General features: G+C 42.9%; 2 protein-coding genes across 2 annotated transcripts; one reads left to right on the top strand and one right to left on the bottom strand.

Moving 5' to 3' along the window:
* Positions 1–337: 337 nt before the first annotated feature.
* lamtor4 (late endosomal/lysosomal adaptor, MAPK and MTOR activator 4) lies at positions 338–3008 on the bottom strand. The gene is made up of 4 exons (XM_064938294.1): positions 2796–3008; positions 2385–2468; positions 2147–2264; positions 338–2028 (listed from the first exon to the last, which is right to left on the bottom strand). Exons 1-4 carry the CDS (start codon positions 2796–2798, stop codon positions 1931–1933), a joined length of 303 nt encoding a protein of 100 aa, XP_064794366.1. The 5' UTR covers positions 2799–3008; the 3' UTR covers positions 338–1930.
* A 99-nt stretch (positions 3009–3107) lies between these two features.
* LOC135514738 (V-type proton ATPase subunit F-like) lies at positions 3108–4770 on the top strand. The gene is made up of 2 exons (XM_064938292.1): positions 3108–3359; positions 3756–4770. The coding sequence occupies exons 1-2, from the start codon at positions 3202–3204 to the stop codon at positions 3955–3957; spliced, it is 360 nt and encodes a 119-aa protein (XP_064794364.1). The 5' UTR covers positions 3108–3201; the 3' UTR covers positions 3958–4770.
* The last annotated feature ends 15099 nt before the right edge of the window (positions 4771–19869 follow it).

Below are 19869 nucleotides of genomic sequence, written 5' to 3'. Positions count from 1 at the left end.
CAGTTAAGAACAAATGACTTACAAGGACGGCCTACCCCGGACGACGCTGGGCCAATTGTGCGCCTGCCTATGGGACTCTCATTCACAGCTGAATGTGATACAGCCAAGACGCAGTAGATTTGTTCACTTTCTATGCTTCACCTTCCATTTAGTTTTTGCATCTTACTTTCAGTTTTGTACAACAGCTGAAAATATAATTTTTGGTTATGGAAAAAATATTTCAAGTTTAAATGCTACAATGATTCCCCACCCTATGCTTTATGGTTTTGTCACAAACTGAAATTAGGCAAACTATTACAATATTAGCAACCAGGATATAGCAGTGATTTCAGCATAGTGCAACTTTAAAAAGGCATTTATAAACAAGTTCAAAGCACGTGGATGTTTATAAGCAAAGCTTGATTTGAGATAATCAAAATAGTAAAAACCAAGGTATTTCATTTAGAGAAGGACCCTAAATATTTCAGACAATTTAACATGCAATGACAATAGCTCACGATAAAACAGTCACTGCATGTGTATATACACACATTACTACTGATAGCAATTACATATAAACATTGCACACATGACACTCAGTACAGGTTAGGAAAAAAACATTCACCTTAAAAATATCAATTTCCATCAAGCCACATTTCGTAGGGCATGACATTAATACAAAGACATGTATTTAGTATAACAGACATACCTCGGAGGTATTTAAAAGATGTCAGCTCTGTCCATGGTATTTCTATCTGCAACATTCAGTATGTTAAACAAAACCCTGCTGGGTTATTAGGGATCATTCGAACCAAATAGCATGTGCACAGATACTATAAACTGAATAGATTGAATTCCAGTCTACCTGCCACACACAAACCAACAATTCATTATCACATACTGTAGGGACTAATACACCACGGCACTATTCTGTTCCATTTCTCATTACAAAGTTACCAATTAAGATGACATGCAGTTTGACGTGCATATTTTGGCCCATTCAATGTGAATTCTTCAATATCTATACTGAACAAAAATATAAACTTTACATGTAAAGTGTTGGTCTCATGTTTCATGAGCTGAGATAAAAGATCCCAGAAATTCTTTATGCACAAAAAGCTTATTTCTCTCAAACTTTGTGCACAAATTTGTTTACATCCCTGTTAATGAGCATTTCTCATTTGCCAAGATAAGCCATCCACCTGACAGGTGTGGCATATCAAGAAGTGTATTAAATAGCGTGATCATTACACTTGTGCTGGGGACAATAAAAGGCCTCTCTAAAATATGGAGTTGTCACACAACACGATGCCACAGATGTCTCAAGTTGAGGGAGTCTGCAATTGGCATGCTGACTGCAGGAATGTCCAACAGAGCTGTTGCCAGAGAATGTAATATTCGTTTCACTACAATAAGCCACCTCAAACGTCATTTTAGAGATTTTGGCAGTACATCCAACTGGCCTCACAACTGCAGACCACGTGTAACCACGCCAGCCCAGGACCTCCACATCCAGCTTCTTAACCTGCTGGATCATCTGAGTAGGGGAATGGGGAGTGTTGAGGAGTATTTCTGTCTGTAATAATGCAATTTTTGGGGGAAAAACTCATTCTGACGGGATGGGCCTGGCTCCCCAGAGGGTGGGCCTATGCCCTCCCAGGCCACACCACTGCCCACTTATGTAAAATCCATAGATTAGGGCCTAATGAATTTATTTAAATTGACTGATTTCCTTCTATGAACTTTAATTCAGTAAAATCTTTGAAATTGTTGCATGTTGTATTAATATTTTTGTTCAGTACAACTTCATATGTGCTTTCTTCTGTTGTTCTAAAACCTTATATAACTAGGAATGGAACAAAACAGTTCAGTGGATTACAGAGTCCCTGTCCTGTGTGAATTGATTGGAGTGATGTCCTTCGTCCTCCCAACCCATCTTCACTACACGGTTCTACACCACTACAGGTTCCCTCTTGTTGTTCTGACGTTTCACCACAAACACCTTCTGACCAGACACGGTCACTGTGTACACATAGTCCTCTAGCATGACTGTGAAGAAATAGAACACAAGGAGGTCTGGTTAGAACAGCATGTTGGTAAAAGCAATACCGTGTGTATGTGCTTTCGAGTGAGTGACCCTAGGTCCCAGGTGTGTTGTCTGACTTACCTGACATGCGTTTGAAGGGTGGCTCAACAGCACCCTGCAGTCTGAAGTGACATGCTGTCCGCACCATCTGCATTATGACGCCAGCTGTGTGCTCATCATTCTCCAGCTCCCCCGCAGACTGAGAGAGGGGGGTGACAGGGAGTCAGATGGAGTGGAGGATAGGCGTGCTGCAACCTGGGCTTTATCTAAGCTGCTACCAGGGCAGGACATACATGTATGCATATTTGTGTGAACATACTGCCAATACGCCATCCTCACTGATCACCAAATATCCCAGTTGATCAGGGATCCTCTCCAGACCCTGTGTCAGAGCGCTAGTAGTCTAAAACACAAACAAATGACATACATGGACACATGTTCGGATCTGTGGCAGAGGTACAATTACCTGCCACCAAACACTGTTTTCAAGGCTCAAATGAGATTACATTTGCATCAACTCTGCTTTTGTCAATAGTAGAAGTGACCACAAAGAATCAGTGTTTACAGCTAGTTAGCGAGACATCGGAGCCAGAAAACTATCACGCTCACAAAAGTACACACGAAATAGGCTACAATGTAGCTGACGCAACAGTATGGACCACCGAATACGTAGCTTTTACACAATACAACGTCACAGAATATCAGTAAAGCAGAATATAAGAGTTTATACCATTTTCACTTGTTTTGCCCGATGAGGAAGCCCATCTGAAGTGTTTCCTCTTTTTCACGTAACTTCCTCAGCTGATGTGACGTCACGTCACTCCGATATAGAATGATTTTATCCTTTGATGAGGCATAAACCCAAAACCACTACTTCGTTTACAAAACAATTGAAAGCTATTCAATGTATTGCATTGTCATTGATAGACAGGTCATGTTTTCCTGCTCGCCATTTCGTGATATGGAAAATGATATAGACCAGTAGATGGCGCTATCTGCGTTTTGTGACAGCTGACATCTCCAAAGAGCTCATCAAGAGCGGAAGTACTGGTCAGCTGACAGTTTCGTGATTCAGAGAAGGAAAGACGATCCAGTCATTGCTTGTTTTTTGCAGTTTTATCTTGTAGAATTTAATAATGGCTGGGCGAGGTAAATTAATTGCCGTCATTGGTGATGAAGACACGTGTACCGGGTTCCTACTCGGTGGCATTGGCGAGCTGAATAAAAATCGTAGCCCGAATTTCTTGGTGGTCGAGAAGGAGACAAGCATCGCAGAGATAGAGGAGACCTTCAAGTAAGTTATAGCCAGCTATCTACCAAATGTTAAGATTGAAGATAAATAGCTAAAAGCAGACAAACTGTGCGCTTGTTTGCACACAGGGTGAAGACAGTTGATGCTCTATTATGTTTGTAATTGCATTGGTAAAATCGAAAATTAGCGGGGCGGGGGGGTATAAATAACATTATCTGGTGCTACAATCTGTAGGTAAGTGGTATCATGATATCTGTATTCCATTAGACCTAGTTGCGCGATTTGATTAATGATATCACCTTGAAATACTAATAGTATCTCTTTCAATCCATATAAGTTACTGCTGGACAACATACCTTGTTTTTTGGTGTTTAAAGACCTGCACTGTAATGTTCAGTCATCATCTCTCTAATTTACTTCTGTTATGTTCCCCCCTAGGAGTTTCCTGACCCGCAATGACATCGGCATCATCCTGATCAACCAGTTCATAGCAGAGATGATCCGTCACGCCATCGACCAGCACATGGAGTCCATCCCTGCCGTGCTGGAGATACCCTCCAAGGAGCACCCATACGACGCCTCCAAGGACTCAATCCTACGCAGGGCCAAGGGCATGTTCTCTGCTGAGGACTTCCGATAACCACACAACACGTACCCAAAGATGCAGGGACCGAGATGGAAGAGGGGATTTTGGAGACTGTCATGATCCTAAATGAGTTATCTTGTGTAATACCATGAAAGGCTGTAAAGAATGAATTGGCCTGATGGCAGTTTCATGTGTTATCCATATTGACATGAGGCCATATGTGGTACCTACAGTCCCACTCATCTCTTGCCAGGGTCTTGTTCCATTCAGCCGCCAATGCATTTTCTCCAGACCCAATGTTGAATTGTTTGATGTAATATTTAGTTTTTCATTCCTTTTCTGGAACATTATGCTATTAATATTCATTGACCACATTGATGGTTGAATTGTTTTGCTGTATGCCTTTCCGGGTTATTCATGTTGTACGAAAATCTTACACAGGTACTGTATCTTGTGATCTCATCCAGTTTGATTTTCAAATGCTTGCTTCATTTTGTCATAACCTTGGGGAGAGTATGCTTGCATAAGACCTCTCAGCAAAGAATTGTGGATGGTCATCTGCAATTCAGGGAGTGTTAACATTTGTCAGATCGTGCATGTGACCATGGCTGTGTCTGTTTTAACGTCACATTTGTAATTTATGGAAACATTCCCTATGTGTATCTTAAACTGTAAAGTAGATTTCATCATCTGGTGACATGTACCCTGTGGATGGGGGAATAGTACTGTACATATCATCAACAGAAGATCCACACAAACAAATTTCACAGCTTGAAACAACAGTGTTGAGCATAATGTTGTGATGTATTGCAGTTGTGACAGTATTAACTTATACCTGTACAAAAATAAAAAAAGATTCTATCCCAACCTGTTCTGTGTAAGTTATTCATGTTAAGACCAGCACGACTGTCTTAAATGTTTGACATTTAGAAGTCAATCACACTATTCACAATCTCACAAAAGCCAAAACAATTCCCTGCGTGTTTGTTAGCTTGGAAGACTTCATTATTTTATGCTGTACACAATCTTGAAATTAGATCCAGCAGTCCTCCATGCTGATTCTAAGGTCTTCTAGTGCTAGTAGCCTGAAGTAAGACAAGAATGTTACATGTCAGTCATAATAAAAACCCCACTACCAACTATGCCTGTCTGTAAAAGAGACAATCTTTCCTGATGATGTGACTTGACCAGGTCATTTCTTTTGGGAAGTAGGGTAAAGTTCCCATGAAGCCACTGTTTGTTTAACATCTCACTGCATAGTTTAGGCCGAAGTACTTCCCAGCATCTCTGTGCCAGTGACGGAGGAAAAGCTTCAAACCTTAAAGCTTATTATATTAACCCTGACAATAAATCTGATTCAGAGTGGTTCCCATGATTAAAGCCTGACCCTGAGACTGAACCTGATGTATTACAGTATGTGGGGGCCTGCACACACGGATGCTGTGAACCAACTGGCAAATATTTGAACAACCTTGTGACGGGCCTCATCATTTATCTTGGTGGACGTGTGAGTCCTTCAATTCTCCCATGTTCTTCAGTGGACCAAGGACAAACACCAACACACAAACACAGCTCTGTTCTTCTACCTGCACTTTATAACAATATGGAAGGGTTGCCAAAGGTGCTCAGTAAGCTATATAAGAGGTCCTCCCAGAATGAACCAGTACCTGAACACGGGATTTTTCACAGACCTGACATCCCTTACGGAGAACAGATGATCCCTGCCTGGTCTCTCGGTGTCCTCCTCCTGGGCTACGTCTTTGGATTCCCAGTCCCCTTCAACAGCACTCAGAGGTAAGATATCTATCTATCTGTGGAAATAGGAGATTAAAGGTTGTATGGATGGATGAATGAATAGATGGATGGAGTTGTAACCTGTGAGGCATGTGCATTTTATCCCTCTGTAGACAATATGAATATGAGACTCTTCTTCAACTCAACGACACAGTGGGCAAATCTACACAGTGAGTGTTGGGTTCTAATACTACTAAAAACTAGGAAGTGTTTGACTAAACGTGAGAATAGTGAGACCAACATACTGCTTTGCTCTTTCAGACCCTTCATGTCGAATGACACAGAGTCCAATGAAACAGAGATTCCCTTCCCATTTCAGTGAGTATATTTATGGGTTTATATTTGTATTTTGTTGAAACCAAATGTTGTAAACCATTTAGAAGAAATAACAACTACATTGCATCTCATGTTGGGCGGCAAGTAGCCTAGCGCTTAGAGAGGCAAACCAGTTTGAATCCCGGGTCTCAAATCCTAGATGCCATTACCTACCAGTATGCCCTTGAGCAAGGGACTTAACCTCCCACAACAACATCTCCCTGGACGCCCAGTGTGGCAGCCCCCCGTACCTCTCCAAAATCATGTGTGTGTCTTTTCGGAGTGGTTGGGTTAAAAGTGGAAGTACAATTTTGGTTGGACCTTGTGTGCAATTGACCAACAAAGTTATTCTATCTTGTTCTATCGTTACAGAAGTATACTTCCAAATCAAATCAAATCAAATTTTATTTGTCACATACACATGGTTAGCAGATGTTAATGCGAGTGTAGCGAAATGCTTGTGCTTCTAGTTCCGACAATGCAGTAATAACCAACAAGTAATCTAACTAACAATTCCTAAACTACTGTCTTATACACAGTGTAAGGGGATAAAGAATATGTACATAAGGATATATGAATGAGTGATGGTACAGAGCAGCATAGGCAAGATACAGTAGATGGTATCGAGTACAGTATATACATATGAGATGAGTATGTAAACAAAGTGGCATAGTTAAAGTGGCTAGAGATACATGTAGTACATAAGGATGCAGTCGATGATATAGAGTACAGTATGTACGTATGCATATGAGATGAATAATGTAGGGTAAGTAACATTATATAAGGTAGCATTGTTTAAAGTGGCTAGTGATATATTTACATCATTTCCCATCAATTCCCATTATTAAAGTGGCTGGAGTTGAGTCAGTGTCAGTGTGTTGGCAGCAGCCACTCAATGTTAGTGGTGGCTGTTTAACAGTCTGATGGCCTTGAGATAGAAGCTGTTTTTCAGTCTCTCGGTCCCAGCTTTGATGCACCTGTACTGACCTCACCTTCTGGATGATAGCGGGGTGAACAGGCAGTGGCTCGGGTGGTTGATGTCCTTGATGATCTTTATGGCCTTCCTGTAACATCGGGTGGTGTAGGTGTCCTAGAGGGCAGGTAGTTTGCCCCCGGTGATGCGTTGTGCAGACCTCACTACCCTCTGGAGAGCCTCACGGTTGAGGGCGGAGCAGTTGCCGTACCAGGCGGTGATACAGCCCGCCAGGATGCTCTCGATTGTGCATCTGTAGAAGTTTGTGAGTGCTTTTGGTGACAAGCCGAATTTCTTCAGCCTCCTGAGGTTGAAGAGGCGCTGCTGCGCCTTCTTCACGATGTTGTCTGTGTGAGTGGACCAATTCAGTTTGTCTGTGATGTGTATGCCGAGGAACTTAAAACTTGCTACTCTCTCCACTACTGTTCCATCGATGTGGATAGGGGGTGTTCCCTCTGCTGTTTCCTGAAGTCCACAATCATCTCCTTAGTTTTGTTGACGTTGAGTGTGAGGTTATTTTCCTGACACCACACTCCGAGGGCCCTCACCTCCTCCCTGTAGGCCGTCTTGTCGTTGTTGGTAATCAAGCCTACCACTGTTGTGTCATCCGCAAACTTGATGATTGAGTTGGAGGCGTGCGTGGCCACGCAGTCGTGGGTGAACAGGGAGTACAGGAGAGGGCTCAGAACGCACCCTTGTGGGGCCCCAGTGTTGAGGATCAGCGGGGAGGAGATGTTGTTACCTACCCTCACCACCTGGGGCGGCCCGTCAGGAAGTCCAGTACCCAGTTGCACAGGGCGGGGTCGAGACCCAGGGTCTCGAGCTTGATGACGAGCTTGGAGGGTACTATGGTGTTGAATGCCGAGCTGTAGTCGATGAACACCATTCTCACATAGGTATTCCTCTTGTCCAGATGGGTTAGGGCAGTGTGCAGTGTGGTTGAGATTGCATCGTCTGTGGACCTATTTGGGCGGTAAGCAAATTGGAGTGGGTCTAGGGTGTCAGGTAGGGTGGAGGTGATATGGTCCTTGACTAGTCTCTCAAAGCACTTCATGATGACGGAAGTGAGTGCTACGGGGCGGTAGTCGTTTAGCTCAGTTACCTTAGCTTTCTTGGGAACAGGAACAATGGTGGCCCTATGGAGAATATGAGTCCATTATTGTAAATCAGCTCTTCAAACTCAGCATGGCCCCTGAGGGCCAAACACATGTACTTTAGCTGTATAAACACGATTGACTCTTTTCAATCTTATTTTGCCAGATTTTTAAAGAACAAGTTTTATGGATTCTCACACATTTTTCAAAAATATCTAGTGTTTTTTTCTTTCTCCTTCGGGGATTACGACCATGCAATACCGTAGGTCTTCCTAAATGTAGGCAAGTACAATGCGATTGAATGATTTGACTGAGCACACGAGCCTGTGTGTGTGTCCAACTGTTGTGTGTCCAACTGCACTTAAAGTAATAGGGCACATACATAACCTTAACTGTTTCTTTAGCAGCAGCGACACGGTTATTCCCATAACACTCCAGACTAACCTGACACTCCCCTCGTTTCAACCCAGAGACAGTGTGTCTCTCTGCCATCTTCCCACCTGCATGAACGCTAATCTGGGGTCAGCCCTGCAGAAAGGGGACGAGATAGCAGGCGCCTTCACCAATGACCCCCATGGGATAGGCAGAAAATGACACTGACACAGGACAGCTTGAATTGGCACACCATTTTTTAATAACACATCTTATCACATTGGTTGCAGCATGACTTTGGTAATAGGTGTTGTGGCTCTCTAACAACAACAAAAAATGCACTACAACTATTTCTGAAATGTAGTGCACCAGAGTTGATGTAAATGGTGAGCATGAAAAGGAAGGTGTAATGCTAGGGGGGGGGGGGTTAAAGTAGATTAACTATTGTAATAGTTCATAAATCACATTCAATGTGTTGAGTACTTTATGTCAAATACTTACTTGTTTTGTTTAAAGTGACTAAACCTAATATACTTCACTTCTTTTGTACGCAAATAAAAGCTTTTTACAAACCAGGAGTGATGCAACAAATGCCTGCTTTTCACATAGAAATGGAATCATAAATGTCTGTCTGCACTTTCCTTGATTCAACCCACACTCACTCTGGTTCATAAAAAATTATAGGCATTACTCAACCATGAATATCTAGTTGGGAAACCAAGTACAGACAGACAGAGTACCTGTTAAAGTGATACTCTTCTGTTGAATCTAAAGGACTTGATGTGTAGGTTTTTTATATGACCTGTGTGTGTGTGTGTTTTGTATATGTATACTGTATGTAGGCAATGAATCCCAGCTGAGTAAACAAGAAATGTTCTATAACTTGAAGTGACAGAGTAGTTTAACTCACTACTGATATCCCCTGTGTATCCACGCAGGCTCTGTATTCTTTGAAACAGCACTGACACAGAGTATGGCTCAACGTGAGGAAGATCGCTGGTGGAAAGCATTGTGGGTATGCTATAGAAAATATATACTGTTACAGTTCAACTCCCACTCTGTTGTTGCTCTTTTGCCAACAGGCCTGAGGACTTGATGCAGAGTCAGAACGAGACAGATAGCAACTCAACATTAACTATGTGAGTTCCCTTATTCTATTACTATAAACAGGCATCTACCCTTAAATTTTGCACATTTTCCAATGTCATTAGTCATTTATTTCCCCTCGACTGCACACAGACACAGGTACAACGGTCCTCCTTCCACTACGAATATAAGGAAACTTGTATTGTAAGTATGTGTATTCAGTCACTCATCATACATTTTATCAGTAGGTGGCACTTTATCTCTAAAGGAGGGAAGACAAAACAGCATTGCAAAACTGTACATCGTTGAAGTGAAATCAATGTTTCCTATGTCCTTCTTGGCAACTCTTTTTAGGCACGGATATGTAGTACCTCCTCCAGGCTGCGTGGTGAGTCTCTGTGCCCTGATTAACCTGGGCCATGCACTGAACCAGGGCGGGGACGAGAGTGCAGGCGGGGCAACCAGAGACCCACATGGCAATGGCAAGAGATGAGAGGAAGAGGAGTGGAGGAAGATGAGAAGAAGTGTGATGTGGGGCCTCATACAGGAGCTGCTGGCTGTGCTCTATTTGTCTTAAACTATTACTTTTCTTTGTCAGCTTTCCTTTGTCACTACTGATCTGGAAAGACAAGAGGATTGAGAGAAATGTGGAAATATTGTAGTCACTCCACCGGCCTATTGCTTATGTGCAGCACTTGGTGATGGAGGAGAGGACACAATAGGAGAGGAGTTGTACAGAGGGTGTAATTTGTGTGGTAAATTGAAAAGGTTGCTATTTATTAAAGACAGATTCTAATTATCTTCTTAATTAATTTGAGATTATCCACTTCTAATAAAGAAAATGATCAAATATTTGTCATTGTGTGACACAGGGCCTGCTTGACATAAGCGGTTTTTTAGGGCCCCCAATCGGGTTCTCAACTGTTGAGAGTTAGAATATTAGAATACACAAGATGCAAGTTCGAAATGTGATTATGCAGTCACTCAATTAGTCATGCCAGCTAACAATTTTTAGATTGGTAAATTAGTCTAGCCAGTTATCTAAACTTGTAGTAATCATGTCCGAATAGCAACCGGGCAAGCAGGGGACGTGGTCAGGGGCCTGTATTCCAGGGGGACCCCATTGATTTTGTTAGTCACTCTCACTCAGATATCAATAGCATGGCATAAGTCATGGCAAAATGTGTAGAATTGCAGAAATGTAGCTTTAAAACAGCATATAGCTTACCATATTTCTCTCTGGCCCATGGCAAATTGAGTAGAATTGCAGAAATGTAGCTTTAAAACAGCATATAGCTTACCATATTTCTCTCTGGCCCATGGCAAAATGAGTAGAATTGCTGAAATGTAGCTTTAAAACAGCATATAGCTTACCATATTTCTCTCTGGCCCATGGCAAAATGAGTAGAATTGCATGAAATGTATTATAAAATTGCTAAATATTCTCTCTGCCCCATGGCAAAATGTGTAAAACTGCAGACAACTTGCTTTAAAACTGCAACATTTTCTCAACACCCCATGGCAAAATGTGGAGAATTGCAAGAATTTCCCATTAAACGTACATTTTTTGTCTTCAATTTCAAGAGGGGCGGGGGGGTACAAAAAAAATATTGACCGCTTGGCCAATCAAATCTCGCTTAGGGCTCCCCAAAAGGGTGGAACCGGCCCTGGTGTGACGAAATAAACCTATTGTTACGCAAATGTTTGGAGAGATCTCACGAGCGCACACATTTTGGTGATGGAAAATTCATTCCTACACCTCGTGCAATTTCTCTTGCACATTTAATGTGATGGGGATTGTATTGGTGCTGAATGTATCCAGATAATAAAAAGGATATTCCAAATCTTTTATTGCTTTGGGTGACAGTTGTGCATAACCTCAACCCGCAAGAAGACTAGCTGGCTTTTTGGGAAGAGCAGCGGACATGGATTCTCAAAAACAGGAGTTTTGGAAGGAGGCTATTTTGAAAGAAAAAATTGTCAGACTAAATTGGTTTCGAGATAACTGGATCAAACCTAAACTCGTCAAAAAGGTGGGTGAAAAACGAGGGATGAAACTGCCACAAATCAACGAACCTCAACGTGAAGCGAAACCGTTGAAAACGCTGACCAGAGATGGGGCGCAGGTCAAAAGTAGAGATGAGAAGGTACTTATTGATGTGATGCGTCCGGTTTCGGGAGAGACTCGGGATGTGCTGTATGATGGCTTTTCGTTAGAGGAGACTGGACGCTACAAATACCTCCTCCTCAGGAAGCAAAAGGATCCTGAGGTCAAGTACCTCTACCCTATAACCAGCAACTGGCAGTATGGATGGGGTCTGGGTAAAAAAACAACAACATTTTTTCTTTTAAATTATTAGGCTTAATTGTTGATTAACCAATTAAACAGGCATTCTAGCAACATAGTAAAACCACTCATGGATTTGGAATGTTTAAAGTATAAATAGCCTAAATTAACTGGAACATCACATGCAATGGGGCATACAGTAGATCAACTATTCAGGGGGTGACGTCATGGTCCTGCCCAGCTTTTAGCTCTACCACATTCCATGTCTTATCTCCAGTTGTCATGGTAACTGTCCCTGCTGCGCCCCATTTCTGAATACAGGTGACATGAACAAGGCCTACGTCCCGATGTACGCACTCAACGCCATTGTGAAAGAGAGCTTTTTCCGCAAGAACGGCGTCTTCCCTCGCTCCGCCACCTCAGACACCGTGGCGTGATGGTGCCTACCCGGATCGCACAGGACTCAACTGACAATACAGACCCAACGCCTGCAAATGGTTTTGTGAAGACGAAAATGAAGCTGATAAATAGAATGTGTAAAATAAAAGGGTGTTTCTGGAAACTTGTCCCACTGGAGTTTGAGATGGGTATTGCCATGTTGGCCTAAGCCCCCCCCCCCCCCCCCCTCAACACACACTGTCTCAATTATAAGTAACTAAATTATCAATGTGAAGTAATCCACCAGACACTCAGGCCTTTGTCCCTGTTGGCTATGAGGCCATGGCCTAATGTCATGAATCATTCACCTGCTGGGTTAGTATCGTATTAAGCCCTGCTTTTCACAAGTGGGCAGATCAGTTTACTTTCACCTGGCTGCCACATGTGGGCAAGGAGAGTGGGTCTGTAGCCAGGGATGAGTGAACCAACGCTGAGCCTGGAGAATAGAGTGGATTCTGTTACAGTTTGCTACTCTGGGAACAGCGAGAAGAATTGAGGGCCAGACACAGGTGCCTGAATGTGTAGGGAAAGAGGCATGCCAACCAGCCCCCTTACCTTACCTCTCTAAATTAGAGGGAGGTAAATATATTCCCTCACCACAGTTTTATAGGTAGTAGCCTATTAAAGACAGACTATTCTGATGTGTCTAACATACAACATAACAATGAGTTTCCTCTTTTCCAGAATTCTATTTCTGCCTGTTCAAACAGCCCTAATGCAGAGCGACCCAGTAAAGCTCTGCTGTGAGTCTAATTTTACAGTCACCACAAGGGGGAGCCCACACCTCACAATAGACAGAGCAGTGAGCATGACAACGTGATATGGCAGTTTGGTCGAAAGGCTCTCTGAAATTACATGAATAGTCATTCAAAGCAATGTACTGTAACCCAAGGGACAAAGGCTGGCATTTATGTGAAATATAACTACCCCAATTTATTTATTACCTCAGTCAAAGATTCTATTTGAATCACAGCGTTGACCACCAGACAACACAGGGGAGAATGACCTCCAGAGAGTGCCACTGTTTTTTCATAGACAGATCAATGCCAATACTCTATTGTAACAGAGAGCATTAGAGGAGATATTGTCAAAAGAATGTGAGACGTGCGATGGCAATTAACTCCATTGGCACTTTAGCTATCAAACAAACAGGAAATTACAAGCTCCTCTTATTCCTAGTCTGATGATGCTCTCTCATCACAGGGCCCCATCAGGACAGCAGGCTGTGCTCTGTCAGATAAATAGCTCTCATTACCCACCCAGACACTCCCATAGAGACAGCATTAGCACAGGCAGCCAAATGTCACCACAGCCAGATTCCGAAACACTGTGATGGGAGCAGTGAGAATAGAAATATACTAAACAAAAAAAGATAACCCATCCACCTGACAGGTGTGGCATATCAAGAAGCTGAATAAACAGCATGATCGTTACACAGGTGCACCTTGTGCTGGGAACAATACAAGGCCACTGTAAAATGGGCAGTTTTGTCACAAAACACAATACCACAGATGTTTGAAGGAGCGTTCAATTGGCATGCTGACTGCAGGAATGTCCACCAGAGCTGTTGCCAGAGATTTGAATATTCTTTTCTCTACCGTTTCTCTGCTGCCTCCAAAATCGTTTTAGAGAATTGTGAGAATACGCCTCGCAACGACATACCACGTGTAACCACGCCAGCCCAGGAACTCCACATCTGGCTTCTTCACCTGTGGGATCATCTGAGGGGGTGCTGAGGCATATTTCTGTCTGTAATAAAGCCCTTTTGTGGAGAAAAATCTATTCTGATTGGCTGGCCCTGGCTCCCCAGTGGGTGGGCCTATGCCCTCCCAGGCCCACCCATGGCTGCGCCCTTGCCCAGTCGTGAATTGACTGATTTCCTTATATGAACCGTAACTCAGTAAAATCTTTGAAATTGTTGAATGTAGCAATTTGTTTAGTATATCATTACTATAATGGTTGAAGTGCATCAGGACATTGGCAATGATTCAGGCTTCTTAGAAGCTGATTATTGTTTCAATCAGTGAGTGAATCAGCTTGTCGTTTTTGATGAATAGAGCTCCTTGCCAATCAAATTAAATAACCAATATCTTCCCGGTCGATGGCCTATTACTTGATTTTCAAAATTGGTCCTGGATTATTTTTGGATTGTTTCATAGATAAGACATTCACAGCTCTAGTTCTTCCTGGAACACTTCCACAGCACAACAGCACTAACGGAAAAAAAAATGAATCCATCTCTGAGACTCCGAAGGGATATTTACAAAAGTTTCAACCACCCACTTCTATCAATAAATATGCATATATGCAATTCAAATTACACCAGTTCCTCTGTTATTCCTCTCCATCATGACTCATGGTGTGTGTGTGTCTGTCTGTCTGTCTATCAGTGTGTTGCACTGAACTGCAGACTAGTTCTTTCATCCTATCCTGTGACTCACTGCTGCCATCTTCATCTATAACAGGGGGTCAACCCTGCTACGCTTCTCCCACCCACCTCTGGCACATCACACATTTGTTTTTAATGAGTGTGTGTGCCCGTGCGTTTTATGTGCGTGTTGCAATAGAAACAAACTGCACACTTGTCAGTTGAGTGATGGAAGGTCTTGTCATCCTAACCCAGGCAGAACTGATCTCTGGCACGGTTAAACAATTCACACCTCCATCTATGACTGTTATCACCTGCCCTTTCACCATTGGACAGATTATGTCCATACAGGCGCTATACCGGTCTCCAATTGGGCAGGAAACGAAGATGGAAGATTTGGCACGGACCCATAGATCAGTGGCATGGCTAACAGAATTTAATGAGTCAGAGTAGACTGTAAAGATGTTTAGTTAATGGTTACATATCGGACTTCCAGCCTTCATTCTTCATATGAAGTGGGTTTTAATGAGCGACCACTTTCAACCTACTCAGCGTCCACCAGCGTTTAATGGAGAGGAATAATCTCTCACACGTTTGAGTGATTCTGAATAAAACGCCAAAGGTTAGCTAACCTCGGTCTGCTGAAAACTTTGCTTACGACCCTTTCCCCCAGCAAGCCTTCTGTCCTTGAGTTGTGGGCTAAGTACCTGTCTCTGTTTAAACTATGTAGGCAGATGAATTACTCATGCTTACAGGCCGTGAACGCTGTATGGCTAGACAGGACACGCATGGTTAAGTCTTCCTAAATAATCAAGTATCTTCACCCTTTTTCTTTTCCTTCCCTCTCGCTTTCTTTTTTTGTTGTTGTTGTCCATACTTCATTCTGGTTCAGTCTCAAAGAGATGAGGGTGTCACTACCAAGTTTGCTGAAAAGGTTAGTTTTCAGTGCTTCATCTCTCTTTCTCTGTCTCTCCTGCTCTTCTAACCGTTTCTAGCTGTCCCTCTTGGTTTTTGTTTCCTCTCTCTCTCTCGGATGTATGAGGATGACTGTGATCTCTGTGCCAGTGTTGGGGGAGCATATTTTGACTTCTATTTTTGTGTAAAAACAACACCTGCCATTTCACCTGCAGATATCAATCCTGCCAACAGTTTATTTCCCCAAAGTCATAACCGTCCAACAGAACCACTTGGTGCGTGAAACAAAGTGGTCCAAATATGATCCCAATCCCATTCCAAGTCTTGCAGAGATAACAGAACATGTTTTTCTGTCTGTGTTCTTAGCCTCTGTTTACTTGAGTAATTATATCAGTAAAAAGACCAATCCAATCCCGGAGACAAGAAAACACAATCCATGACATCACATTCCATATCTCGTGTTGGTCGTATACTCATCAGTGCATCAGAGAGAGGGTTAACTGATTGGGAATGCAATCACACCACGCTGCTGCTAGCTGATTAGATAATTATATCGTAGGCTGGGCTGCTCTTTGAGCAATCAAACATGGCAGGGAGAGACACAGGAGCAGGTGTGTGTCACAGCTCTTTGTCTAGGCATGTGTGGCTGATGCAGGGTGAACACAGGGATGGAAAACAGAAACAAAAGCCCTGGGAGGAGAGAGTGACGCAGAGAGACATAAAGAGAGATGCGGAGAGAGAGAGGCAGAGAGAGAGAGAGGCAGAGAGAGAGAGAGAGAGAGGCCTTCTGTTCCAGGGGATCCTGTCCAACAGGCGACTCAGTAGTGCGCGTGGACAGCGCTTCAACTTTTTCATATAATACCAGCGTGTAGGCTGCCACGAACACAAACACACCCACTCATAATAGCACACAGTAAGCACACACACACACAAGTAATGACACATGCACGTGCACACACCAGTGGAGGCTGCTGAGGGGAGAACGAATCATGATAATGGCTGAAACGGAGCAAATGGAATGGCATCAAACACCCTACCATGAGCCCATTCTCCCCAATTATTGTGCCACCGATCTTCTGTGGCACACACGCACACAAACACACAAACATCGGGCCATTTTGTTAGTGCGCTGTCAAACCTGATCCGTTTTAATAGCTGCCACGATGGGGGAGGGGTTCTTGTACGTTCACATCACTCACAGCTAAATGGATTGGCCTGGAGGAGCGATTGACAGGCACAAGCACCTCTTTATGGGTTTGTCAATATTACAATTGTTTGGAAGAGGGCTAATGGACAGAACGGGTGGGGCGGGGGATGGTTACAGGCTGCCCTAAATGGACCATGGAACTCACTACTCCATGAATTATACAGTCGTGGCCAAAAGTTCTGAGAATGACACAAATATTTTCACAAAGTCTGCTGCCTCAGTTTGTATGATGGCAATTTGCATATACTCCAGAATGTTATGAAGAGTGATCTGATGAATTGCCATGAATTGCAAAGTACCTCTTTGCCATGCAAATGAACTGAGTCCCCCAAAAACTTTTCCATTGCATTTCAGCCCTGCCACAAAAGGACCAGCTGACATCATGTCAGTGATTCTCTCGTTAACACAGGTGTGAGTGTTGACGAGGACAAGGCTGGAGATCACTCTGTCTTGCTGATTGAGTTTGAATAACAGACTGGAAGCTTCAATAGGAGGGTGGTGCTTGGAATCTTGTTCTTCTTCTGTCAGGTTACCTGCAAGGAAACACGTGCCGTCATCATTGCTTTGCACAAAATGGGCTTCACAGGCAAAAATGTTGCTGCCAGTAAGATTGCACCTAAATCAACCATTTATCGGAAAATCAAGAACCTCAAGGAGACAGGTTCAATTGTTGTGAAGAAGGCTTCAGGGATCCCAAGAAAGTCTAGCAAGCGCCAGGACCACGAAGTTGATTCGGCTGCGGGATCGGGGCACCACCAGTACAGAGCTTGCTCAGGAATGGTAGCAGGCAGGTGTGAGTGCATCTGCCCGCACAGTGAGGCGAAGACTTTTGGAGGATGGCCTGGTGTCAGGAAGGGCAGCAAAGAAGCCACTTCTCTCCAGGAAAAACATCAGGAACAGACTGATATTCTGCAAAAGGTACAGGGATTGGACTGCTGAGGACTGGGATAAAGTCATTTCCGAGAGCAACTTCTCCCAACCATCCAGGAACAGTTTAGTGATGAACAATGCTTTGTCCAGCATGATGGAGCACCTTACCATAAGGCAAAAAGTGATAACTAAGTGGTTCGGGGAACTAAACATCGATATTTTGGGTCAATGGCCAGGAAATTCCCATGACCTTAATCCCATTGAGAACTTGTGGTCAATCCTCAAGAGGCGGATGGACAAACAAAACCCCAGAAATTCTGACTAACTCCAAGTGTTTATTATGCAAGAATGGGCTGCCATCAGTCAGGATGTGGCCCAGAAGTTAATTGACAGCATTCCAGGGCGGATTGCAGAGGTCTTGAAAAAAGGGGTGGGTCAACACTGCAAATATTGACTATATTGACTGTAATTGTCAATAAAAGCCTTTGACACTTACGAAGTGCTTGTATTTATACTTCAGTATTCCATAGTAACATCTGACAAAAATATCTAAAGACACTGAAGCAGCAAAGTTTGTGGAAATTAATATTTGTGTCATTCTCAAAACTTTTGGCCACGACTGAACATAGTTACATATATAGGAGATTTATCTTATACTGTCCCGGCCGATAAGCAACAGGGTCTCTGTGGTAGGGCAAGGAGTTGCACTATTGCACAAATACAGTATATTACACCCCCTTTTCTGTAATCCGGTCCTCGAGGTGAGAAATAGTTCTGATTTTCATTCTTCTTCTCAGATTCAGTCCTGGGACACCCGGTGAGTGGACGGTCTGGTAGTACTAAGCGATAAAGCAACATAAACATAAAAAAATATGTATATATTAAACAACTAATTGGCGGAAGTCGGTTCCATTTAGTTTGATTTTTTGGGAGCCCAACATGCAATTTCTCCAGAAAGAAATCAAATAATTCACGACAGGAGAGAAATCAAGTCAAGAACTACGTGGGACGCTGGGCTGAAGGGAGTTTTCATTAAGCAAATATTCAATCGAGTTCAGCTCAGAAACATGTTTATTAACTACAACGACCATAATCCATTGCACCTGTTTTTTCTGTCCCCGACAGAATGAGGACGAAGCAAGAGGTTTCACTCTCCCAAAATCTGTCCAAAATAACCCCAATGCTTTTGTATGGGCTTATTTTGGACCTAAGCGTGTCGTCTTCCTCCCAGCCTTTGGGACAACGACATCTATTGTTAGGGTGGAGACATCAACATCTCTTCATTATATTCAGATCTCTGGACGGATACACTTTTACGCCTGATACAGTACGTTAGGTTACATACACCCGGAGAGAGAGAAATTGTAGCCTACACCACACAACGACCACACGGACAGAGACAGTTTGTGAAAGTATGCCTTATCTAATTTGAAGAACTAGTACAATGATTTTATCAGACAGCTCTGCAGCATACTGAGGCAGGCTAGCTATATAGGATGACTACAGACAGTATGGGTAGAACATAGACAACTGGCTGGCTGACTGCTACTGCCTGAACAGAGATGAGATGATGACTTTAATAAGGAATTAAACATAATAAAGTCATCAAATAAAACGGAGTAATATATACAACTGAAATATTGTATTATTTCAAAGTAATTTCCTATTGATGTCTACGCAATGTGGACCTGACAGAGACCATTTCAAAAAAAAATTGGGCAATTTAATGTTTACTATTTTGGGCTTTGGAATTTCCATTAAAAAGCTCTAAAATCATTGTAATGTCATAATTTGTTTAATTTGAGAAACTCCGTGATAATTTAAAAAAATTATCTAACCGAAACCGAACCAACCTCAAAAAGCATTAAACTCACTGGCTAATCAATCACTTATTAACTTCCAGAGAGAAAATAAAATCAGAAGTATTTGGGGCTCACAGTTGAGTGCCCCTGCACTACATACCCTAGACTCACATGCCAGGCCTCTAGGCTCGCCACCAAGAAGCAATTACGAAACCAGTTAAATCAACTCCTTTCTCTTTGACTTAAAAACCTTTAAAAAAAACACTGCATTCAAGGAGATGGTCATCTGCACAGAAGTGATCTAGTTGTTGTAATGAAGTCTTGGATCACTGAGGTCAATTGAGGCTTAGACCTTGGTGACGTCCAAAATGGCCCCCTATTCCCCATGTAGTGCACTACTTTTGACCAAAAGCAGTGCACTATATAGGGAACAGGGTGCCATGTG

The sequence above is a fragment of the Oncorhynchus masou genome, chromosome 26 (assembly GCF_036934945.1).
Source record: "Oncorhynchus masou masou isolate Uvic2021 chromosome 26, UVic_Omas_1.1, whole genome shotgun sequence".
Classification (NCBI taxonomy): Eukaryota; Metazoa; Chordata; class Actinopteri; order Salmoniformes; family Salmonidae; genus Oncorhynchus; species Oncorhynchus masou.
The sequence above is the reverse complement of the archived record's forward strand: the minus strand, read 5'-3'. Positions and strand labels throughout refer to the sequence as shown.